Source organism: Protopterus annectens, chromosome 5.part0 (genome assembly GCF_019279795.1).
Source record: "Protopterus annectens isolate FY-2018-M chromosome 5.part0, PAN1.0, whole genome shotgun sequence".
NCBI classification, from domain to species: domain Eukaryota; kingdom Metazoa; phylum Chordata; order Ceratodontiformes; family Protopteridae; genus Protopterus; species Protopterus annectens.
The window spans coordinates 1,461,879,735-1,461,906,363 of record NC_056735.1 but is presented as its reverse complement, the minus strand read 5'-3'; the positions used below and the strand labels follow the sequence as shown (position 1 = coordinate 1,461,906,363).

Sequence of the window (26,629 nt, the reverse complement as noted above, 5' to 3'; positions counted from 1 at the left end):
GGTGTACACATTTTAATAATTTCCTTTCTTTGCCCATTTTTCTAAAATTTGCATCTTTCACATTAGCATAGTCAAACCTTAGGATTAAGCAGTTGTTTTTATTTGTTTTTTTCACAGGACATAATGTGTTTCATTTTCTCAGTTGACCCAAGTACCTGCAGATCAGCTGAGTAACACACCACCTACTCTCCTGTCCAGCTATGTCAATTTGTGTATCAAAGGTCCATTGTATTTTGTTGCAAGAACACCTTTATCCCTCCCCTACCACTACTAACTACCGGTGGGTTAGCTGATATTGGCTATACTTGATTCTTAAGCACCAGGCTGCTTCCTGCCGCATCCAAGTTCACTATTCAAATCCAAGTCATTGACTTAGTGTGAACTTAATCCTTGTTTGCCACAGGGGCAGTTAAGTAAAACTGAGTTTCACAGAACTGCAACATTTGTGGATTTCTAATTTGCCACCACTGCTTGTTTTTACTTGTTAATTTATGGTATTATGTTGTCCCTTTCGCTTTCTTTCTTACTGGTTGGGTTCGGAGCCGATACTTGGCTCCAACTCTGCCAATACACCCACTCGAAGTCTCTGACTTGGCCCGTGGCTCAGTACCTATCCCACAATGCATTGGAGTAACCCCCAGATCTCGTTTGCCGCTTGACGAGTTCGGATGCTCTCTTCTTGGCCGTGGCTAAGTGTTTTTCAATTACATTATTGACAGCGTTTTTTGACAAACTCTTATTATTAGAGTTGTTGTAGATCTTAGTTTAGGCAGTTTATCCTTCCTATAGGTTTTTGTTGTAATTCGTTTATCGCCTGTTGTGTTGTTGTTTATTGGCCATCATTTTCTTGCTAGGCCTGCCCTATCCCTGTCAGTCTTGTGGTAATTTGTGTACTTCCCTTTTAGCTTGTTTGAGTTAGAGAGCTAAAAGTAACCCGTTTTAATTAGAGGGTATGTATTGTGTGTTTCCTGTTAGCTCAGCTAGGTCCATTTAAGTTAGAGGGTCTAGCACCCGGAGGGTAGTGCTTGTGTGTTCCCTGTACTGTTTTTTTGCTGTGTGTGTATTTTTTTAGGTTAATTTTGGTGCAATAATTCTTATTGCAGTTCTTATTCCTTGCTGTTCAGCATGTCTAAAGAGTCAAGAGATATTAAGAACCCAAGGTCTCTGGGTTCAAGAAATGCCAACAATGCTCCCAAAAAATGTCTATAACTGATGGGACACAGTGTGTGCGTGTACTGTTTAGTGCTATTCACTTGCAGGAATCTTGCAGTTTTTATCACTCCTTCAGCTCGAGTGTTACATGAGAGGAAAAAGAAACTGATTTTAAGAGGTTTAATAAAGCCTACTTTTGATGAAACTTTACAAACTTCTCCAGCTACTAGTGACAAGTCTAAGAGACGTTCCTCTTCATCCTCTTCCTCAGCTCATTCAGAGCCTCAAAAGAAAATACCTAAACTGACTGAAAAATCTATCTCCTCTGCTCCACGGCCTTCAGAACCGAGGGAGACAATCGGTGCAGACAAATCTAGCTCATCGGTTCCAAAGACTTCGGAGCCGATAGAGACTACTTCTTAGAGCCGGTCCGTTGAATTAGAGACGGTATCTCAGACTTTGAGATCCCCTGTTCTTCAAAGGTCTCGATCCTTCAATCTTTCATCCAAGTCCTCTAGGAGTTTATCAGATGACATGGACAGGGTGGTGTGCAGGCTTTTGAAGTTGCTGGTGCTGGCAAAATTGCTCTCCGCTCCAACCCCACCGGTCTCGGAGCCATCCAAGATGACTACATCCACTGTTCCTCTTTCGAGCCCAGCTGGGTCTTCAGAGCCAGAATGCCAGATACCTCTTGCAGTAGACCCTTTGATTCTGAGACCCCTTCGGGACTCTTCAGAAATATTGCCTACTCCGACACTTTCAGTGCTGTCCGAAGTGTCTAGGAGCTGTAGTTCTCCACTCGGCTCGGGGGGGGGGGGGTCTCGGACCTGAGTCTCTTCGGTTCTGAGTCTGCCCCTTGGTGCATCAGCACGGGTGAGCTCGGCTCTACATCGACTTCAGAACCAATCTCCTTGGGGCCGGGGATTTCCTCCACTTCTTTGGAATCGGAGTTGTCCTTGGAATCAGGGGGGCATCGACCTTTGAGGTGATGATGAGGAGTATGCTGTCCCCTCCTGCATCTCTGCTCAGGGATACTGGCATTCTTCCCCCTCAGGCACCGGCATCAGGGATACTGGCATTCTTCCCCTCAGGCACCAGCATCTGCTTCAGCACCATCCCATCCACAGGGCAGCAGAGACTCAGGGCCTCGGGAAGCCCCATCTGGTGAACCCCACTCTTCTGAGACCTCCCCAGACTTACCCGTCTGAGGAGCCACCTCAGAAGAGGACATGCAATAGGAAGCATATAGACTCCCCCGATGAGACCATCACTTCTGACACTGACCTCGAGGAAGCAGAAGAGGGTCTCCATGGTCATCCTCTGAAGATATCTCTTTCTCAGATATCCTAGAGATCCTAAAACAGAGAGGTGGCTGGAAACCCATTAACCCTTCTGATGACGAGTCAGTGTACCTGAATGCCTTGGGATCTCAACCTTCAGCCTCTTGGGTTTCTCTGCCTTTAGATGGGCTTATGGATTTGGTTAGTCAAAAGGCTTGAGAGTCACCAGACACTATGGAGGCAGTCCTTCGGAGGCCAGATAAATTCCTCTCAACTCCTTTGGATAAGGATTTTCTCTCAAAAGGTGTACCTGTAGATGCTATGGTGGTGGCAGCAGCCACCAAGAAGGAACTCTCTGAGATGTCCACATCCATTCATCTGCCAAATAAGGATTCTCAAACAATGGACAGATATGGGAAGCATGTTTTCTCATCAGTGACTTTCACCCTCAGTTCACTGAACTATCTCACACATTTTACAAGACTTCAAAGAGATCTCCTGAAGGAGTTAGGAGTTACTCTGCAAGGTTCATTAGCTGTGGGGTGTCAGAAAAAGTGACCTCTCAGCTATCCACCTTAAATTCCATAGTCAACTCCTCTGTGAGACTGATTTCCTATGCAACTGATGGAGCGAGTAGAGCTGCAGGTTCAGGACTTTCCCGTAGGAGACGCTCCTGGATGCATTTGTGCAATTTTGCGGAACCTTTCAAGTCTACTTGTACCAACGTCCCTTTTGATGGCTCCTCTCTCTTTGTACCAAAAGTCAAAGACACACTCACCAGATGCGAGTAGGAAGGGAAAACTCTCTGCCGTTGGAGTACGTTTTTTCATACCTTATCCTAACGGCCAGAAGAGTGGAAATATGTGGTTCAAAAGATCCCAGGGAGTTTTTCAAGATGCACAAGGTGAAACCTTCCCCAGGGACAGAGGGGGAGGCAATAATGGTAGACATTGCCCACGTGGCAAGGGAGGCCCGCAAAACCAGGGTGACCGCGATTCCTTTTGTGGCCGACCGTATCAGCGCTCCTGAAAGGAGGCCTGCCTGCTCTTCTCTGGAGGCAGTCAGGGGGCGATTAACTTTGTACCCAGAAGCCTGGTGAAATATCACAAGAGACAAGTGGGTACAAAGTGTAATATCCAAAGGTTATTCCATTCCCTTTTGCCAGCCCATTCTACAGATCAGAAGAATCCCGGATGTTCCACCCAGTCAGAGGGAACAAGCAACCATAGCAATCCAAGAGATGCTAAACAAAAGAGTCATCCAAGAAGTCCCCACAGACCAAATAGAATTTGGAACTTACTCAAGATTCTTTTTAGTACTAAAAAGAACAGGGGACTGGAGACCCATTTTGAATTTCAGCAAGTTAAATGAATCTGTAAAGAAGTCCAAGTTCCGAATGGTGACGCTGCAGTCAATTCTTCCCTTTTTAGGGAAAGATGATTGGATGTGCTCGATAGACCTCCAAGATGCTTACTACCATATAAAAATGGACAGAGCATCAAGGAGTCATTTACGCTTCTGGCTGGGAGCCAGTCATTATCAGTTACGAGCTCTGCCCTTTGGTCTAACTACAGCCCCCCAGAGTGTTCACCAAATGCATAGCAGTAGTAACGGCTCACCTGAGATGCCTGGGATTCCAAGTGTTTCCATACCTGGAGGACTGGCTCCTAACTGCCACCACCAAGCATCTACTTCTACAGGCCAGGGACACTACACTGGAACTTTGTGCTCATTTCGGCATAACAGTGAATTTTAAAAAATCTGCCTTGTTGACTTGTCAACGTATTATATTCATCAGCGGAGATCTAGACACCAGTTTCATGATGGCTCTCCTTCTGCCCAACAGAGTCTCTGTATTCAGACAGCAAATAGTCAACCTTCTTCCAAGGAGCAAGGTAAAAGCAAAAGTAGTCCTAACACTTCTTGGAACCATGGCATCAACCATTAATCTAGTCCCTCTAGACAGGATGGACATGGGAATCCTTCAGTGACCTGCTTCCATAATGGTCTCTACAAGAACTTCCTATGTCCCATCGGATAATGATAACAGATTCATGCAAGAAACATCTCCTGTGGTGGCTTCAGTCCGATCATGTGACCATCGGAAGACCCTTTGTTACACAGCAGCCTGTTGCTACTGTGGCCACAGACGCTTCTCAGATAGGGTGGGGGGCATTATCTGGGAAGAACAGTCCAAGGCACGTGGCAAGAACATGAGGCTCAGTTGCACATCAGTGTTCTAGAGATGATAGCAGTTCTTCTGGTGTTGCAAACACTTCAGGACTCTCTTCCACTAGGAACAATTGCAATCCAGTCAGACACCATGTCGGTAGTCTGGTACATAAATAAACAAGGAGGAACCAGATCATACCCCCTTTGTCGAGAGGCACTGAGAGTATGTCACTGAGCAATCTCTTCCCAATGTTTTCTGGTAGCTACGCATATCCTGGGGAAATCCAACATGATAGCTGACAAGCTCAGCAGGGCAATTTTGATGCCTCATGAGTGGTCTCTGAAACAGAGCATAGCGGACAAGATTTTCCGAACTTGAGGCCAGCCTTGGTGTGACCTATTTGCAACCCCCCTGAATACCAAATGCAGCAGCCACTTTGCCCTAACCCCTAGTGGGCAGACACCGAGAGACCCACTCGTCCATGATTGGCCCGCGGGACTACTTTATGCCTTTTCTCCCTTTCTGCTAATTCCCAAAGTCATTCAGAAAGCCAAGGTCTTGGGAAGCAGGCTAATTCTCATTGCTCCATATTGGCCTCGTCAGATTTGGTTCCCCTTCCTCTGGCCTCATCTTCAGGAGAAGCCATGGGCTCTGGGCCCTAGTCCCAGACGTTCTGACTTGTATGTCAGGTGCGCGTCATCCTTCTCTCCTTACCCTCAATTTGACAGCTTGGTTACTCCACTTTCAAACATAGTCAGGCTTCAAAATTTTACTCCAGCAGTTAAACATATTTTGGTCTCTTCTCATAAGGCTTCCACCAGAAAATTATATTCCAGCAAATGGAAGAGATTCTCATACTGTGCAAGGGCGAGAGAAATAGATCCCTTCTATGACTCTATTAGTTCAATTTTAGAATTCCTGGTGGAACTTTTTCAGCAAGGCTTAGCTGCAGCTACAATTAAAGTCCAATTAGCTGCAATTTCCAATTATCACAGCAGTGAACACACCCCTAATCTCATGTCACACAGGCTGTGTAAAGCATTTTTAAAAGGAACATTTTTGCTGAGACCTCCGATTAAAGAACCTCTCTCACCTTGGGACCTAAATTTTGTTCTTACTTACCTAACTTTACTCCCTTTTGAGCCTGCTTCTTCATGTGTTCTAAAGTTTCTCTCCTGGAAGACCATCATCTTAGTGGCCATTACATCTGCACGAAGAGTCTCGGAGTTGCAAGCTCTATCAGTTAAGCCACCATACCTAATCTTTCATAAGGATAGAGTATCCTCGAGGACTAATCCATCTTTCGTGCAAAAGTCTGCTCACAAACCAATCTGAACCAGTCTGTTGAACTTCCAGTTTTCTTTCCTAATCATACCAACAAGGCAGAATGCAAACTGCATCAGTTGGATGTACATAGACAACTGAGATTCTATTTACATAGAACCAAAGATTTCAGGAAAACAGACCAGCTATGTATTTCCTTTGCTCAATCAAAGCAAGGCAAGCCAGTCTCAAAAGTTGCACTGTCTAATTTATATATATATATATATATATATATATATATATATATATATATATATGTGTGTGTTGTTTTTTTACAAATTTTTCATATCCGATGGTGCTTTGGCAATGTATTTTGTGTTTTTTGCATATTATGTTTTTATATATAAATGTATTTAACTTTTTATACAAATTTGTTTATTTAGCTTTAAATGTGGATGGATTGTAGCCTCATATTTGATGATTTCATTGATGGTTGCCTATTTAAGTGATTTGTTCTTTTAACTTGTTTGTCTGAAGAAGTTTGCTAAATTAAGTAAACGAAAGCGCTAACTTTACCTCACTTGTGGCTAGGAGTCATTTGTTTTCTTCATTTGTGGATTTGCAGTTCAGTTTGTGTTTGTTTTTGCACTTTCTAATTGCCTTACCAGTTGTATTACTTTTATATACACTTCAAACAAATAGAAGTTTACCTTTCAAAATCAAAGGCCACTCAACTAGAGCACTAGCAACATCCTCGATTTACTATGCTAGATTATCTATGACCAGCATTTGTGCAACTGCTGCGTGAGCCAGGCCCCATATTTTTATTACTCATTACAAGATAGATTTGGCCTCCAGGGACAGTGCTTCTTTTGGATCCACAGTGCTCAAAGGTGTACTCCTATGAGCGACGCTGTTCCATCCAGTAAGAAAGAAGACGAGAGGGACAACATAACAAAGAAGGTATGTACTTAACATAACGTTCTATGTTTGTTGCCCTCTCTCGCCCTTGTTTCTTTTGTCTCTCCCACCTTCTCCCAGCCAAGGCTCCTAGAGGACTCGGATGAGAGGTTTTTTCTTTCCTCCTGCTGGGACAGTTCCTCTGAAATTGGTTGTTTTTCCTCTTGTATGTATTGTTTATATATATTTGTGTATATATATATATATATATATATATATATATATATATACATATATATTTTTTTTTCATGTTATGTGAATAGATTCCTTTTATGGCTAGCAGCAGACAAGATCTGGGGGTTACTCCAATGCATTGTGGGTTAGGTATTGAGCTACAAGCCAAGTCAAAGACTTCAAGCTAGTGTATTAGCCTAGTTGGAGCCGAGTATCAGCTCCAAACCCATTCAGTAAGAAAGAAGGGTGAGAGAGTACAACAAACATGGGACGCTATGATAAGTGCATAACTTTTTTTTTGGTGGTAATGATTTTGACTTGACTACAAGTAGGTTGAAGTAGTTGCATAATGTATTGCTGCATTATATGATGGTGTGCATATTTTATGTTGAGAGCACCATATATTTGCCATCACACATAAGACACCACATTCAGTGCACACCTAACATTGATATTTCTGGAAAACTGTTTGCTAAACTGGTTTACTTCATTACCTTTATGACTGATCCAGTCACTTTATTACATCCTTAAGTGCTAATAACAAGAATGTAATTATATATGGTGCTTCCTTCTTTCTTTTATAACTAGAAGCCAGACCTTGCAAGACTGAAGCCTCATTAGACTTCTTTTTAAGTTTTGACAAGTTATGAAAACATAGTTTTGTAATAGAATAAAGTTTCCTCTGCTTGGGAAGTAATAGCTCCCATGCTTCCTGAAATGGTAGTACCCTGATTTTGCAGTCTGTTGTCATGTAATCTAAGGGCTATACACAACACATTTTTATTACCACACTAATATGGAACCATACTTCACTTGTGCATCAGTACTGCTTTCTGTGCGACACTTACCTTTTGTAATTTATGCTTCATGTTGCTTGCAGGCTAAATGCTCAGATATAGCTAAGTCAACTACTCTTTTCTCCTGCATTCTACAGGATGGTCAGAGACTTTTTAGGTGATCTTCAGCTGCTGCACCTTAACTTTGACTTTCTTTTTGTTTCCTTTGCATTAAAATATTTATGCTGTTTCGTTGCATTTTTGCATTTAGAAGAATATTTAACTGGATAGTCGTATTTCTAAATCTGGACTGTACAACAGTATACTCAAATTTCTACAATATTTTTTTCAGCATTTTCTGCTTCCCAGTAGGATTCAGCTGAAATTATTTGGTGGTACATTTCTCCATACTACATTTATCTCACATTAATTAATTCATAATTATTTGAAATAAGAACATTAAAGGTAAAATTATACCATAATCTCTGCCAAAACAAGTCATGGTTAGTGTACATGCAGTTTTAGAACTGTGGGGAAAAGTCCTAGCATGCTGGTTTGTATATTGCTTTGCATGTTAAGTTGACTTGATGGGGGGCTCATTTTTCAAGCAATTTGCAACAGCTCTGCTGTATTAGTCATCATAGTTGCTGATGTGTACAGCTTAGGTGATTATGAGCTCGATAATGGTGAGATATGTGCCCTACAAACTTTCCCTCTTTGCATACAGCATTAAATATGTATAATTCAAGCTTGTGTTAAAGGCAGTCATTAGGACCTCCAGTTCATTGGAGAGGTTTGACTTTATATAATTTACTTTGTTTCTCTGTTACTTAAAAATGGAAATGGATACAATGCTAAAAAGTAGCTTTTGGTCTGTGCCCTATTAATTCAAGGAAGTGTCTTTCTATAACATCATACTTCAGGGGGTGAGTTGAAAAGAGAAACCCTGAGAGCACAAGTGGCGAATGTGTGTGTGTGATATTTACTTTGTGCTTGAGTTGTGTTCCTGATGCTTTGGAGTGTCAGACTTAGTATAAAATGTATACTTTTATTTATTTATCTACATATTTATTTCCTTCATTGTCTGCATTCTTGTTTTAAGGAAAAGAGTGAACATTTTAACACATATTTCCTTTCCTTGGCAAGTGTTATTTATATTTCATACAGGTATTGTACAACTGTTCTTGACTATGTCATCTGAAATCATTTTTTTCAAATTTTTATTCTCAGAACCAACACAGTGGCACCTTGGGGGGATCATTAGTTCGATGTGACAAGTTGGATCAGTCGGAGATCAAAAGTCTGCTCATGTGTTTTCTTCAGCTGCTGAAGTCTATGTCAGAAGGTATGGTCGTAGTGATACTGTTTTTTTCTGTCCCAATGTGAGTGTTAGTGCTATGAAGCCATTGTTAAATTCTTACTATATAAAGAAAAAAATATTCTTGGTGTCATACTTGTTTTTCTTCCCAGAAACTGTGAAGAAAACTTAAATGTCAGAAACTAAGGAAAAAATGTACACAGCTTTTTATGCCATGAAATTCTACTATTTTTTTTTGATGAAGCAGTATTCTTGAAGAGGTAGTAACTTGAGGAGCTGTGACAGGATTAAAGAATACATAGGACAGACATGAGTCAGTCTTTCTGTTCACTGGAAAAAAAGGAAATATGTTGTTTTAAGTAGTATCTGTGACTTATTGATCAGATAAGGAAGTGGGCAAATAGATGGGCCATGTGGTCCTTACCTGCCATCAAAATATTTATTTCTGAGTTGGTTGTGTGTCACAGAGGAATAGATCCCCAACTCCTACATAGATGACCTGGGAGTGATTAGTGACCCAGCTCTTGGAGAGCCATTGAGGGGGAAAATGAGTGGCCAAAACCAGCTGTCCTATCCTGGAGGAGGGAAGTTGTTGGGCCTATTGTAGTGCCAACACCTGCTGGAGAGAGAGAGAGAGAGAGAGAGAGAGAGAGGTTCATGACATGTAGCATATGGACCAGGGATATGTGCTCGTCTCTTCCAAGCCACAGACACATGGTAGTTTTCATAAGGCTTGTGTAGGAAACTGCACATCCAGAGGGCAGGACATAGCACACCCTTGCATCCTTGTGTGTACATGATGTCAACCACTGTGGAAGAGGATGTTAGAGCTAGAAAAAAATCCTGGATGACCATCTGGACAAAGATCCTAACCAATCGGCTCTCACCATTAGGGTACAATGATGATGGTGAGGCAAAGGAAGAAAAAATAGAAAATAATTATCTGTTTCTATCAAATATAGCTGGCCATACTACATTAAAGCAGTAACTGAGGGGAGGAAAAGAAAGATCTTCTCTTAGGCTTTATAGCCTAATTTGAATATTTTCTGATTTAAGATGTGGCTTGTTAACATTCCATTCCAAAGCAGCTTTCTTTTGTTGATGTCTATGGGGCCTGCTCATAAAAGGGAGGAATGGTCCATCTGTCCCGAGTTATTTCACAATTTTCATCAGAAATATAGCTGATTATGAGGTTTATACCTTCTAAGTTTTTTTTGTAAAAAGCATCTTTCATTGTTATTAATTTGTAGAGTTCTAATTATTTTCTTCTGATTTCTTTAGTAACTCATACGATTTATTTTTCAGTGCTAAACCAGTAACATGTATCATTTTTTAATTATGTATTATATAACCATTATTCAAAAAGTGCTCTTGTGACCAGAAATTTACTTTTCTGTGTGCTTTTTGCCACTGTGCCTGATGAGTATCACCCCCACACACACACACACACTTCAATCGGTCTAGAGCCCATTTTTTCCTTTGCCATTAAGTAGTCACTAGTGTGAGGGGGAGATCTGACCAGAGAGGTTGTCATACAGGCAGGCATGTGAGCTCACTAGTGTCCTGGTAATGAGGGCATTTTTAATTTGGGCTATAATCAATCTCCTGGTGATTAACACGAGCACCTGCATTATGGTGGGGCATCCTACACAGTCCCTTTGCATGTGTGTTCTTCCACCATTACACTTACAAAGACCATCATTACAAGCTTCAGATTATCAAGCCTTACTTCCTTGATCCGGGCCATTTTAGGTATCATGTAAGCCTCTGCTTACTTAGAGATGACTGGCCAATCAGAAGCCCCCCCCACACACACACACACACACTGGATGGTTGAGCAGGCATCAGCTGCTCACTCCCACTATCCCTTGCCTGGCTAGCATCAGAACCTCTGCTTGAAGTCTGTATGCTCCAGTTTCACTGGAAGCAAAAATGTCACATAGAAATAAGGTTGTCAAGAACACACACACAGAGACCAGGTTATGCTGAGGCACTACGAAGCAATCTTCCAAACTTCAAAGACTCCTAAATAGTAATGCCTATACTCATCAATTTCTAAAGCACTCACCAAAGCAACACCAAACACCACACATAACGCCTACACCCAGTAGAGTCCCAAGATCAAACCCCATAGGGCAAGCAAACACATTACCTAGTACTCTTGTCATAGGAGACTCCATTGCATGACACACAGATGCCCTACTCACCCAAATGAACAAAGAGAAGATAACAGTTAGTTGCTTATCTGGAACCAGGATCTGCCAAATTACACACACACTCAGTCACTACAATATAGGTACAATTATGATTCTGTCATAGTCCATGGGGGTGTTAATGACCTGAGACATACTTCCTTGGACTATATGAAGTGAGACAATGTTGATGTCCCCGAGTATGTGTCTCGGGCAGGTATGTGCCTTGCATTGAATGACATTCTACCTTCAAGGATGTTGCCACAGTACGAACAAAAGATGATTAACTTCAGTAATTGGGTTAGTTTCTGGTGTCTTTCCAGAGGGATTCAATATTTGTCAGCATGGGAAGACATGGTGAACAAACCAAGATGCTTTGCAAAGGATGGTCTGCACTTATGTTCCCTAAGCTTCTGAATATTGGCTAAAATGTTATCCACCCCCTTAAAGGCTTTTTTAGGCAATGCCAAATTAACAAATAACAAATAAAACATTAGAAAACCTAAAGGTGTTACTAAGTTCTAGGAACCTTAACAAGAAACTTCACACCCTACAAACTCTCCTCACTCTGGAGAATGTAAATGTCTGTGACGTTACCGAGACCAGGTTTAAATCCACAGAAGGTACTCCAGCAGTGCAAAGCTTCAGTGCCTTCCACACATTTAGACCATCAACTGCACAGACTGGAGGAGTCTCTATCTAAATTAACAACAAGAATAACTCTAGGTTGGTTAAAGAGGATGATGCCCTGGAATTTATCCATGTGCAAATAACCATAGACAAAGGCCTATGCCATGTCCTAGCAAGCTATAGTTCTGCCTCTTGTGTCCTAGAATTCCATAGCTCATACCTAGATGTACTGGAGGCACTCAGAATTAAACCAAATACCCTATTCATGGGAGACTTTTACTACCCCTCTATAGACTGGGAGGCATACACTGACCTATATTCACAGCCACAGTGATTTCTGGACTTTATTAACACAAATATCCTTGACCAGACAGTGTGTATACCCACCAGGTGTTCAAACGTACTGGACCTGTTATTGTGCCACCCCTCCAACCCCCCCCCCCCAATGTCACATCCTCACAGGTGACACCACAAAGCTGTTACCTTTGAAATAAAAGTCAAGTCGATAATGCCAGCAAACATTCTAACAGTTAGGATGTATTCAAGTATTCCAAACCAAACATCTTATTAAGTGATAATTTGTCAAAATTCAGTGCCTGTCCTATTGCTGAGTTCATAGCAACCTATGTGGAAGAGACCCAGTACAACCATGTAAGTGACTGTCTAGAGTCTGCTGTACCTACTAGAAGTAAGCCCAAAACAAACTCTAAAACCAAACCAGGCTAGTGGAATTCTAACCTTACTGTGGTAGGTAGGTATGTATGTATGTATAAATAAAGTCATGGCTAAAATCATATAAAATCAGGAAGAGCGACTCCCATAATGATAGGGCATTTGTAATTAAAAAAGGAAACTAAAAGGACTGATTAAGTCTAGCAAGGCCAATTACAAGGTCAAGATAGCCTCACAGGCTAAAGACTACCACAAGGCCCTCTACAGCTTATGTCCGAAGCCTAAAAGGCAGTGCACATCAGTGTGACTAACTGGTGGTCAGTCGTTCAACCTTTACTGAGCAGAACAACATCGCAAATATGCTGGCTGTCAAATTAAGCCAAAATTCACCTGCACTCCCAGCATCTCTCCCTATGAAATACCAACTAGCATAACCCCCCTCCAAACTATTAACAGGGAGCAGGTCTTAGTGGTACTCACTAAGGCCAAGAACATAGCCTCAATGCCCCCCCTGCCGCATATCCTAGGATGCCTGCTAACTAGCTTGAAACATGACCTGTCAGGACCACTTGAGTACCAATAACCTCAAAACAAGCTATAATTATAATCAGTTTAATTCTTTGACATTATTTGAGATAATCAGAAGTTTTTCAAAATGTTTTCAATTCATTTATTTTTCTTCCATCTCTCTATATTTTTATTGCTTTAGTTCAGTCTTCATTGATTATTTGGTCATGTCAGTGTTATTTCATTAGTATCACTGTGACCAAAAAATGACCCCACAAGTTTACTACTGTTAAGGTATTTATTGTTTTGGGCACAAATGTCAGCCAGAAATATGCTCACTGTGTTGGACAGTTAACCATAGTTCATTGCTTGGTAACGTATAGAAAGAAAAGGTGGGATCATATGGAATGTTGCTAGTATTCAGAGAATCTGTCATATTCTTAATCATCGTTATGGGCAGGCCAGCAAAAGAAGAGGCCGAGCACCACTCTAAAACATGAGAGTAGTTCTGCTTTAATTGTTTGACTGGGAGGTGATTATGTAGTGAAAGGTCCATTGACAACGTCCAGTATTATAGGTTCTTAGTAAGTACTAGGCTAGCTGCCTTTGCGGTCCATTGTAAACCTATCCAGTTTTCCTTTAATTGCTTGAATTAACCTATCCTATTTAATGTTTAATTGGCTTTACCTATATCATGGTCGATAATTATATACTACCCCTAGTGAGAATAATAGGGATCATACCATAGAGCACAATAAAACTAACATACCTTAGATAACTTTAGGGGACCAAGGCATGTGATAAAACATTTAGGAGTTGCCTCTGTCCATTAATAATACAGGGAGCAGTCATGGGGCAGATTTTCTGTTTGCCATCTATAGATCCAAGTTGCAGTTTAATATGGATAGGGATAAGCTTTATTCTATATGGATGTGTAATCTGTTCCAGAGCAGTGGTATTCTCTGTGAGATAAATCTGTCCTTTCAAACTGTTTTTGTTGACATTGCAGAAGAGAGTTCAGTCCCTGACCATGCATTTCTGATCTGACTTGCTGATATGCAGTAAATTCATCATTACTGGGTTGGATGATGTATCCTAGATTCAGGTCATCTCTTAGTAGTCTATAGGATACTGACTGTAGTGGCAGGTCTTTGAATCAGTTCATGTAGGACATGTTTAAGCCTTGTATCCTTTTAATAAGATATCTCTGTGGGCTTTCCAGTTGTTACATGTGTCTGGACAGATACATGCCAAAGGTTGCATTATACTCGTTGTTTAGCATATTAAGGGCTGAGAGAAGGGTGACGACATCTGTAGATCTAGACACTATCCCTTTGTTTGTAATCTATGCAATATAGAAAGACTTTCTTATGGCAGTGGACACATGTTGGTCAAAAGTTAGGTCTCTTTTCACATAAGTTAGCAAATCCCAAGTAAATGGGTCAACTCTTAGGGGCGTATTGTCAATGTGGTAGTTTCTCAGGGTAAATGATTTCAAAGGCTATGATGATGCATTTTTTTTAGATTTAGTGTCAGGATTTTGGTATCAGTTATTTATTTGGGCAAATCTTTTTGCAGGGAATTAATTGAGTACTCCTGGCTTGCAGTCATCTGCAAACTTAGTAAGAGCCCTTTGGTGTTGACTTTTACTTCTGAGAAGTCCTTAACAACTGTTTTACTATTGGCAATTGGGCATGGTTCCTATACCATGGAGGAATAGTTCTTGGCTCCTTTTTAGGCAGGACTTAAGCACTTGGTCACCCTCTGATGTTCTTCGTGTTTCACTGTTGCAGTCATCACATTTGGGCTATTCCTGCGAGGGTAGCCCTCAGTCGGCCCGAATACCAGAGGCTTAGTATTTCTGCGTCAGTTGCTGTCGCTTCAGGACTGACGTCAGGTCGTCAGTAGTATAAAGTAAGGCAGCCGACACCGTTACATCAGTCTTTCTTGCCAAGTAACCCAAAGCAGAAGCAGTTTGCACGAGTGCCAGTCGACCGCTACCTGAGTTTTCATTTTCCGAAATGAAGTTGGTCTTCTAAAGCTAAGTACCCTGTTGGGGATCCTTTTTTTCTTGCTCTGACCAATGTCAGAAAAAGTTAACAATTGTCTCACCTGTGGAAAGCAAATACCACACAGAGACTTTCATTCTTACTGCGCCACTTGCTTAGGCCCAGACCACGACGTCCTCCACTGTCACTTTTGTGCTTTGTTCAACACCTGAACTATACGTCATCGGGCCGTTATTGTAGCTAGATAGTTTCACTCGCAGTCCTCAATTCCTGATATGGCTTCGGTAAGCCATCCAACAGCAGATCTTCTGAAAAAACGTAAGGCTAAAGACAGAGACAGACCGCACAGGTCGCAACCTACTGACGATGCTTCCATTAAGCTAGTCGTCAGTTCTCCAGTCCTCAGTGCTGTGCTGTGCTTTCGAAGCCCCTAATGCCCACTTCTGTGGATTCACAGGCCACTACCAAGACCCTTTTGGAGTCTGGTATGCCGCAAAACTATTCATCGACTAAGGATCCTGCGGTTGTCTCTACCTTGGATGGGTCCAAATCCGCTGAGCAGACATCGGCTTCCGAGGAAGTACTTCGCACTACCCATTCTCGACACAAACCGACGACTTCCTTCACGTCTACTGTTCTTTTGAAAACTGCCGAGTTTCTAAGGCCCAGGGTACGAACCACACCCAAGAAACCGACGACCCCATTTCAGGTACCTGCTTCCTTGCTTCAGTCTCAAATGCTTAAAATGGCAGAAGACCTTATAATGCTGATCAGGGGAAGCCAAGCTACCCCATCCAAAAAAAAAAGAGATTTGTCCCAAGTAATTTTACATGAACAGAAGTCTGATGACTCTGATGCATCTGGATATGAAGACATGCAACCCCACTCTGCTTATGAGGTTTCTGATGTGAGGAATCCGTTCCTTCAGCCTCTCCACCCGAGGATTTTTCCTTAGGGGAAACCCTTTATACTTTAAGGGAATGGGAATGTCAGGACTACTCTCAGTCTAAAAAGAGACTCAGGGAATTCTTAGATCGTCCACAGCACAGACCCTTGGCCATTCCTCCTGTCTTGGTTATTGTGGATGATCAACCAAAAACCTGAGTAGCACTTCGTGTGACTGTAGAATAATCCAAAAAAGTGCCAAAGCAAAGTCTGACTCCTGACACCCTCCCTTCTGTACCCAGGAAACCTGACAGGTATTACAGAGTCCCTGACTCTCACAAATTTATTTTCAAAAATCCTACAGGTGACCCTGAGGTTATCTCCCAAGAGCCTAAAGGAATTAAAGCAACTTCTGCTAAGAATCCCACCCCCTCAGATAGGGATTCCCGAGCATTAGACAGATGGGGTATAGTACACACCTCTACTACTCTTGCTATTAGGGTGCTAAATTGTCAGTTCCATATGCTAAAATTTCAGCAGCATACCATGGAACTCCTCAAACAAAAAATATAATCTTTTCCTGCCTGTGCAGAAAATAGAGTTACAAGAGTTAATACATTCTGCAAGTCAAGTAACTAAACACACCTTACACTGTGGTTTTGATGCCCTAGAAGCATCTTGCAGGGCAGCAGTTACCTGTTCTGTCCTTAGAAGGCATGCTTGGCTTAAGGAACAGGCCTTGCCAGACCATGTCAAATCTTAACTATTGGAGTCACCCTTGCACAAAGACAACTTATTTGGCACCAAGGCAGAGGAGGTCTTAAAAAAGATGGAAGAAAAAGCTAAATCTATGCTGACAGTGAAGGATTTCCTGCAGGTCCAGCCACTCGGGTTCAGTAGGCATTGCCCCACCAAACACTGGTCCTTTCCTGCCCCTCCAGGTCAGTTCATCCCAGACCCCCCCCCAGACAACAACCACAGGGAATGCAGAGATCAATGCAGTGGAATACCTCTACTTCTAAACCAGGGAGTACAAAGCCACCCCCTCATGGTAAAAACTCACAATGACTCTCCACTTCCACCCCGTCCCACTGCCCACCTGCACTTGCCCCTGGGAGGAAAACTCTCCTTCAATGCAAGCACCTAGCCCACCATTACCGATGACCACTGGGTCCTCAACATAGTGTCCCAGGGATACAAGTTTTCTTTCCACACTCTACCAACTCCAAAAGCTTTCCCAGATCTTCCTCCAAACCAGTGGACAGAGGCCAAAAAGCAAGTCCTTTCCCTGCTCTCTATGAGGGCAATAGATCACGTTCCGAACAGGCCAAGATTACTACTCCAGGCTTTTCCTGGTACCCAGAAAAAAGAACACCTGGCGCCCCATACTCGATCTATCCATTCTAAACACCTTCCTGGTGATACCAAAATTCAAAATGCTCACCTTCCAGCAACTTCTACCTGTGCTCTCCGAGGATGCTTGTTTAGCCACTCTAGACCCAAAAGAGGCCTACCTACAGATTCCAGTCAGGGAATCATGCAGGAAATATCTACGTTTCAGGGCAGGATCTCTGCACTTTCAGTTCTCTGCGCTTCCCTTTGGTTTATCTACTGCTCCCAGAGTTTTCACAAAATGTCTGCCTCCCGCCATTGTGTTTTGCAGGCAAAGAAATATTCAAATTTACCCATATTTAGATGACTGCCTAATTTAGGCAGACAGTCATGAAAAGCTACTCAAGCACCTGGCTTTTGTAAAGGACCTACTGACCTCCCTAAGGTACACCATCAGTGAAAAGAAATCCAAACTAGTACCCACCCAAAAAATTACATTCCTGGGAGCAAGCCTGGACACAGCATCCCAGATGGCATTCCTTACATCAGAAAAGCAAACTTACCTGACAGCCTATTTCTCTCAACTAGCCACCAGACCCTAGTTATCTGCAAGGAAAATCCTGCAAGCTCTGGGGTTCATGGCATTTTGCATTCTACTCATTTCATATGCCAGACTGCATATGAGGAAACTTCAGTGGTACCTAAAAAGCCTTTGGTGTCAACACTCTCAAGACCTGGAAACTCTTATACCAATGATACCTTGTCTAAGGAAGGATTTTCTTGGTGGGCAGCAGCATGCTACCACAGCAAGGGGCTACCCTTCTCACCACCCCACACCGCCAAAACCCTCACCACAGATGCATCAGACTATGCCTGGGCTGCACACCTGGATGGCAGGTGCATACAGGGCCACTGGAGCCCACATCAAATACATCTGCACATCAACCAAAAAGAGATGTTAGGTGTCCAGCATGCATTGACATCTCTCAGACCCTTTCTTTCCCCAGGGGCTCTACTGATCAAAACAGACCACTGTGATGTGGTATATCAACAAGCAGGGAGGGACTCACTCCTACCCTCTGTGTAGGTTCACCATGACCCTTTGGCACACAGCCTCAGCCATGCAACTACACCTGTTAGCACAATTCCTGCCAGGCTCTCTAAACTCTCTGGCAGACAACTTAAGCAGAAATCTTCTGGACCCACACGAGTGGCAGCCAGACCTAAGAGCCTTCACCCTTAAAGCTCAGAAATGGGACACCTGAAGGTCGACCTCTTTGCTTCTCACTCCAACTATCAGCTCAGCAAGCTCTGCACCAGAAAGCCTCACTGCAGGGCCTGGAAAGTGGATGCTCTATCCTTCCAGTGGGTCAACCTGTCGGTCTGTGCATTTCCCCCACTGCCTCTCATTACCAGGGTACTAGCCCAAAATAAAGGAGGAAAAACCGAGGACAATCCTGATTGCACGCCAGTGCTGGTACTCACTGCTGCGCAGCCTGTCCCCTCTGCCACCATGGCATCTCCCTCAGATCCCAACACTCCTGACCCAGAGGGAAGGAGAATTCATGCATCCCCAGTTGCAGACCCTCAGTTTGGCAGCCTGGCTTATTCCCTGACCACTGTACAAACTGCCAGTCTGAGTTAACAGGTTCTAGATGTTATACATGAGGCCAGATGCCCTAGCATTAGAAAGTCTTATGCTGACAAATGGAAGAGGTTCTGCACCTGGATTCAGGCTAAGGGAGCTGATACGGCACAGCCCTCCCTACCTCTCATCCTGGATTACCTAGATGACCTACTACACAGTGGTCTATCCCTTTCCTCTCTTAAAATTCATGCCTCTGCTATCTCTGCTCATGTCACCACTGAGCAACCTCTTTTCTTGCACCCTCTCATCAAACAGTTCCTAAGAAGGGCTAGCAACTTGAGGCCACCCAGAAGAGCACCTACCCCAGTTTGGGACCTTAACTTTGTGTTGGAAAAGCTCACCCTGCACCCCTTTGAACCAGCAGCTTCAGCAGAGTTAAAATTTCTCTCATGGAAGACAGCCTTGCTTCTGGCCATCACTTCAGCAAGAAGAGTATCTGAGCTACAAGCACTAATGGCTGTAGAGCCCTTCATCATTTTCCATGCTGACAGGGTCTCCCTCGGGACTAACCCATCCTTCATGCCAAAAGTGGTGTCCAGTGTGGCTCTCAACTAATCCATTCATTTTCCTTAACCCACAAAACATGGGGGAAAGGATACTGCACTCCCTAGATGTGCACAGACAGCTCAGATTCTATCTAAACAGGACTAAATCATTCAGAAAGACTGATCAGTTGTTAGTTAACTTTGCTGTAGGAGCAGAGGGCAAAGCCCTATCCAAACAAACCATGCCTCTCAGTAACCCCCCCCCCCCAATCCACCCACACTCATATACAGTTGTTTTGAGTAATCTATACACTTCTGAACCTGTTATACCTTGACTAATATTGAACACAGCTTTACTTGTTTTGGATCCATTGTGCATAATCCTGTATAATTGTTGTGTGTACTCCATACAGTTTTGTTTTTGTTACAGCATGAATTACTTTGTGCTCGTCTTTGCGAGTTCCATTCTTCACCAGGCTGAGACTGAGATTGGTCATTTGTGATCAGTGCTGTACCCCACTTAAAAATTTCAAAGTAAAGTAAAAAAGTGTGTGTGTGTGTGTATCTGTATATTTATATGGATATATCACACACGCACATAGATGATATGGCTCCAGGTTTCCTAGTCCATCCCATTTCACCATTACTTTAGGATGGGATGATCCCTCTGCACAATTTCCCACCTGGTGTAATGTTGTCTTGAAGTGTTATGACATCAGGGCCACTTGTATTGCATTAAATTCCTGATAAAAAATCCAGAGGGTCAGAGTCTCAAAAGCACACAAATTTTGGCAAGGTATGTAAATGTTTTACTTTTTTCTGAGTGACATACTGGCAAACTGATGGTATAATCAGTGACATTTTGTTTGTTGCAGATGCACTGTTTACTTTCTGGAACAAAGCTTCATCTCAAGAGATTTTAGATTTCTTCACAGTTGCCGAGTAAGTTAATTTACTTAATTCCTTGTTGCTTGCTGAGAACGTAACATATTATACCAGATTATTACTTTCATTTTTATTCTGCAGAATTGCTTGAAATGGATTGCCAGTTAAATCAGTTTTGTCCTTTAGTATAGAACATTATATCTGATACATTGTAGCAAGCTGAAATCATGGATCTGTAAAATAATTTTAAAAAGTTTGTTTTCTAGCAGTAGTATATGTATGTGTTGAATCTTTTTGTGATATGTTGTATAGATTACTACTTCATCTTCTCTGAAGTTAGCATTGTAATTGACAGCAAATTATAATTACCATCAACCAGTGAGGTTGACAGTTTTTATACTGAACCAGTTAAAAATTAAATGCAGTTTTATTGTATTACTTTTATACCTGGTACAGTATTATCACTTAACTGGTACAGTATTATCACTTAACTGTTTAGTCACCCCGCCACACTTAAGGACCTGCCTCACATTTGCATGAAAACCATTGACTGGACATGCATAAGGCTGCACACTGATGGTCATCACAGAGTTAAAGGAACACTACAACAGAAGAGGGATGTAGAGATAAAAGGCTAACTTATCATTATTGGATATGTATGTGCTTATATTAAGCCATTTCTTATAGTCTGTTGATTTTCAGAAGTTGTCTTCAGGAAGACTGGATGGTTCAGTAACAGCCACAGCACAAACAACTTTCACGCTTGCCTGGATGATGGCCTCTTCTGCTTGACTAGAGTGAGTCAAATGGCCACATTGTGACTGATGGAGACAAAATGGGATAAAACTTATTGGTGGAGGCACTGATAGCAGATAAAGAGACAAAAGCAGTTAAAAAACCTCAGTAGCAGCATCAAAGGAGATGGTTTACTTCTCTTTTCTAAGTAGCTACCATATTTTATAAGTCTGGTAGCATCTAACATGTACGGATCAACAGCAAAACATTTTGGTTATACTTGTTTGCTAAAAAAAATAAATCTTTCTGAGAAGTTGGCTGAGGAAATTCAGTTTTAGAAATATTTTGATCTGATTTCAAGGCCTTTTGATTTAGTTATTATTGAGATTTTCTCCTCTGGTATTTTGACTTTTTTTCTTGTCCTGAATCTTTTTCGGCTCCTTATTTCTCTTCTGTCTGGTGACTCATTTCAGTAAGAAGGGTCATCATCTAGGCAGCTGTTTCTGCGTTCCCTCTGGCATCCTGGATGAATGATCTCCCTCACTATTGGCTCCACTAACGTGTGCATTCCTGCACATGCTACTGTCCTTGCTACACTGTGTAAACAACCTTCTTGTTGTGGGTGCTTCTTCCCAAACTCTGTACTGTTTCTGCTGTGCCTTCTGTTGGTGGTGATATTCCAGTGGACGGAGCTTTCTCCATTCTTCCAGGGTGGGTGAGCCAACATCAGTTGTTCACTGCTACCTTCCTCAGCCAATTCTTCTAGCACCACACTTGAGAGTTGATTCTGGGTTATTTAAGACTTAATCCCTATGCATGGTGTTGTCTGCTTTGTCATCACAATCTCGACACACAAGTCTTGCATTCTCTAGCTTCTGCATTGGGGAAACATATATGACTCTCTCTGAAATCTGTTGTGATGTCATGTAAAGGGTTAAAGATAAAGTGATTTCTTTATTTTTTTTCATTTACATAATTTGAATCTTGCTGTCAGCATTCTTCACAGAAATGTCCCTTTGTCTGATGCCATACACAACAAAATCACCTTATGAGCATCAGTGCAATCAAGAGCTCACCAGCCAAGGCCGTGCTGTTTTTATTGCAAGGACCGAAATGCCACAGGTGCCAGTACTTCAGCTCAGTTGTCAGGAACAGAAGGGGGAAAATCCAGAAGATATACCTGAGCTAACACTGGATCTCAGTGAATGACTGTAGTTAGCACAGAGACCAGCAGGGTGCTCCGTTGCACGATATCAAATAAGGCCTGTAGTGCACAGAGAAGGCAAAGAATTGGAAGAACTAGGCATTAGCTTAAAGCCAGCTTTTTCAAAGCCTGCTAAAAAGTGGCAGATTCTCCCTTTTAGTGCTGTCTCTTGACTGACAGAATGGCAGTTGGTGATACAGAGGGTGATCAGAGAAACACCTCTTAGGCTTCACTGTTTTGGGTTAGATCCCTGGGCATTGGCTGTGGGTAGTAGAGTACTGATTAGTCAGGGTATTTCAGGAATGGAGTGTCCTAGAGCTCAACCTGTTACCCATGCCTAGAATGTAGTTCTTACCAAATTTCTACTCATTTCAGCAGATCAAGGAGCACTTAGAAGTGGAAGCATGCTCTTTTCATTGACAGCAATGATGCCTTTTATGTATTTTTTCAATTACCTCTGTTTTTACATCTGATAGCAGGGATGAAGACCCTGTTTTCCACCTTGGTGGATGTGAAGAAAGGCAATAGTTTCATTTTGTCACAATTGCTGAGCCCAGGATGCCATCCCAGTTCAAATGCTTTGGCTGTGATATTCTGACAACTGGCTCACCTGCAGTTTTAGCTGCTCCCGTTGATCTCCTGATTCTTCTGAATCCTTGTGACAGCATCCCTCTTGCAGACATACGAGTCCTAGCCATTTTGTTGTCATTTCACAGTTAAACCTTGCATTACTGCCTGGAATGTAATTTCATGTGGTAATCATCCTTTGGGGTGTTAGTGTTGTGGGATTGTACCTTCGGATCCTTTTTGCATTTTGGCCTTACTTTTTGCTGCTGCCATCATAATATGCTTTTTGGAATTGTGGAAAATTCTTCCCAACTGTGTCCCACTGAAGAGTGGTTTCTAAGTCAGTTGTTGCAGATATCTATACTCATCATGTCCAATAATCTGCAATAAGGTCCACTGCAGTGGGCAGTTATAACTGTCCCTCTGGTAGTTTGTGCTAGATAACCTGCCTATTAAAGGAGTCTTTTATCCCAGACCTCCTCTCTAGTTGTGAATGACTTGCTGGTTTGAGTTGGGAGACTTCTGCAAGTTCTCTTGCACTGTTTAGTCCTACTGGGATGCCCAGTCATCATCTTTAATATGTGGCGGGACTATTATGGGAGTGTACAGTTAGACTGTAAGTTGACATGCCAGGCCCTCAGATGACTTGTACAGCCAGGCATCATCACTTGTATACAATCCTCCAAATTTGTTTCCCCATCAAATGAAACTTGGGTTTTTTGCTCCCTGTAGCAGGTGAACCGAGGCAGCTACTTTTAGCAGCTATGGGTAGGGTATTTCTTATGGAGGGAGTTCAGTATGCAGAGGTCATAGCCTCTGAGTTGGACAAGGATTATTTATTTTACATTTGTTGTCCGGGTTTGTCCGACTGAGCTAAGTAGCCCTTTTTCAACGGAGGCCCGGGGAGAAAAGATCCACATGTTCTACAGATTAACATTTACAAAAATAAGTAAGCAGTCAACAGCTGGTTTACAGAAAATATTCAAAGCAACATGTACATGAAAAACAAGGATTTACTACAGTAAACTAATCATTGTCTGTCAGATTTAGAATGCTACATCTTTCAGAAGGACTAACAATAGTTTTGTCACCAGATGTAAAATCTTACATTATGCAGATAAGAATGTACTGTATTATAAAACTTCCTTTCCCTGCTGCCATCTATGAATGACTCCTTTTTGTGCAACTTGTAGAGTCTGTCTTTAAGAAATTGGTGCCATAGCCTAATAGCAGTGTGTGTGAACCACAGGGTCTGGCATCATGTTGTGTAATACAGTGTGAACACATGCTGATGAAGCGAGTAGACCATGACTGGTCTCCAGCCTGCTCTCACAACTCTCCTGATATATCAGCTGATCAAGTGCTGCACATTGTCATAAATGATTGAGAACAGGTGGTTTCCTTTTTTGAGAAATTGTTCCATTACGGCCGTTTGATAATTCGCCTGAGATGGGACAAGCTATGAATCAAGCAATTTTGGACTGTGAACAGTGTCTCTTACAAGCCTGAAAAGGTTCAGGGTACTGTATTTCTGCATATCACAAAGCATGACATTTATAACGTGAGACAGAAGTTTCACAGCTGCTGTGTTTATTAGCCATTTGTACTTCAAGATGGGTCAGTGCAACACAATCTTTTGATTCTTATGTTACTGAAATAAAGAATCAGGCGAAAGGCTGACCATTTGGTAAGTTGCATAATTTATTTAGCGTGGGATAGAATTATACGTGGTTTCAGAAGTGATGATAGAAAGTACAGATTACTGGGAGAATCAAATGTAATGTTAAAGTGATTGATGTGTGAAGAGTGAGTGAAATTACCTCCTCACTTACAAAAGACAAATAGATTAATGACCATGGGATAGCAGTGACCTCTAGTTTGGCAGATCTGGATTTGTCCAGAAACGTGTTGCAGTACAGTTCTACAGGTGTACAAAGACATAACTTTATTAACAAAACTCAGGTTAAACACTTTCCCCTTTATCAGTGAAAGACTTCATTAGAGCTTCATATTCAGAGGGTACATTTAATGAGCAAATATTGGCATGACTTAATAAAAGAAGTTAAGAATTTAAAAACACATACATCATAATTATATGCGTAAAACATGCATTTGTATATGAATTTAAACAAGTTTAAATTGTAGCTTAGTTGCATTTATTTTCCCTTAGTTTAGTGAAAAAAAATACTTTCATTTATTTCTGGTTTGGCAGTAGCATCAGTTTTTCAGTTAACTGCCACAACAACTCAGTATTCTCAATCTTCAACAACTGGCCACTCCTAGGGTCTGTCTCAGCCTTTTGTAAAACTGTAAGTAAAAATGTCTTAAAATCAATATAATCAATTGAATGTTTGTACAATGCATTTTTTAAACAAACCTTCTAATGTCATGTAAATTTTCTGTAATGCGCTCCAAGATTCCTTTCGGTCTTTCCTATATAAAAGCTCATGCATGTCTGACACAGTGCCTTATATGCCACTCCCTTTTCTAGAACAGTTATAATTATAATAACCTTGGTTCTAAATTTGTAATTTCCCAGTGTACAGACATCACCGTGTAATATATGATTGCATATATAACAAGACTGGCATTTAAGTATACCCATCTTATTATATGGAGCAAACATTTTTTTTTCTTATACTCCACAATTTCTTTTTTCAGTTAGGCCCCTGTTTAAAAGTAAAAGATTGGGGAACATGCCATCTGTTGTTTATAAAAGGATCTGCTCATTAAATAACAATTCTTCCTAATAATCACAGTAATATCATGAAAGTCACTGCTAAATGTTAATACCATATTTCTTGAAAAGTCACATCTATTAAAATTTGTACTAGGAATCCTTTTGTAATACTTCCAAAATTGGGGTAATAATACCAGTATTACATTTTAAAATAATTTTGTTATGTAATTCATTGTGTATAGGACTGGGATGTGCTCTTTCTAAAAACATCTTTTCAAGTTTAAAATCATTTAATAACACGTTTTCATCCATAACATGCAAGCTAGTTTTCCCTCTCCCCCTTATTTAAGCTTCTGTTCTGGTGGTAAGAAGGAACTAGTTGGTTTCTGATAAGTATTAGACTGTAAAAGCTCATTATTGTTATTGGAAGCTTCCAGACCCGTAAACCCTTTGGTATTTGTTGTAGTTCCTTGGATTTCACCAAAAACACGGTATCCAACTGAATAGCCCTATATTTTACACAAAGTTTTTCGTAGTTAAAAATTTGTTCCCTAAGCGTTAATGCAGGCTGGTGCAGGTTGGTGTTTAGTCGCAGTGTGTTCGTACCAAAGTTCCCATCAATATCCGGGGCCTCAAACCACGAAGAGAGGTCTCGCCGCTGAGTTGTTTCACTTAAAGGAACAGGGTCCTTAGTCACAGAAGTTAGCATCACCTCCTTAGGTCTAACGCTTCCCACCGCTCCACTGTAAGTTTTGATTTGCTGACAAAGGTTAAAAAGGAAATATATAGGGGGAGAAGAAACAAATATGCACCGATTTTGAGAAATGGAGGGGGAATGATAAAAGCATTGAATAAGGAGAATGTACAGACTGGTACTAGCAGTGGAGAGGACACTCCAAGATTTATACTTAAGTATAATGAGAAGGCATGTGATTTGAGTTCCAATCTTAGAGGTCTTTGGGATTACTTTATGGACCAGGATATGAAAGCAATATTGGGTGCACGCCCTGTTATAACATATGCAAGAGGTAACAACTTGAAAGATATATTAGAAAGGAATAGTAGTAGAGATGTAAGATCTAAGATGACCAAATGTGGTAGG

General features: G+C 41.6%; 1 protein-coding gene across 10 annotated transcripts in view; it reads left to right on the top strand.

Annotated features, from left to right (window-relative positions):
* The window catches only part of DOCK9 (dedicator of cytokinesis 9), a 2,508,686-nt gene that overhangs the window by 1,917,785 nt on the left and 564,272 nt on the right, over positions 1 to 26,629 (top strand). For all 10 annotated transcript variants that reach the window (XM_044071294.1, XM_044071300.1, XM_044071298.1 and 7 more), the window contains exons 35-36: positions 9,009 to 9,123; positions 20,332 to 20,398. In XM_044071294.1, coding sequence (XP_043927229.1) covers positions 9,009 to 9,123; positions 20,332 to 20,398 — 182 coding nt within the window. The remainder of the gene's footprint in view (positions 1 to 9,008; positions 9,124 to 20,331; positions 20,399 to 26,629) is intronic.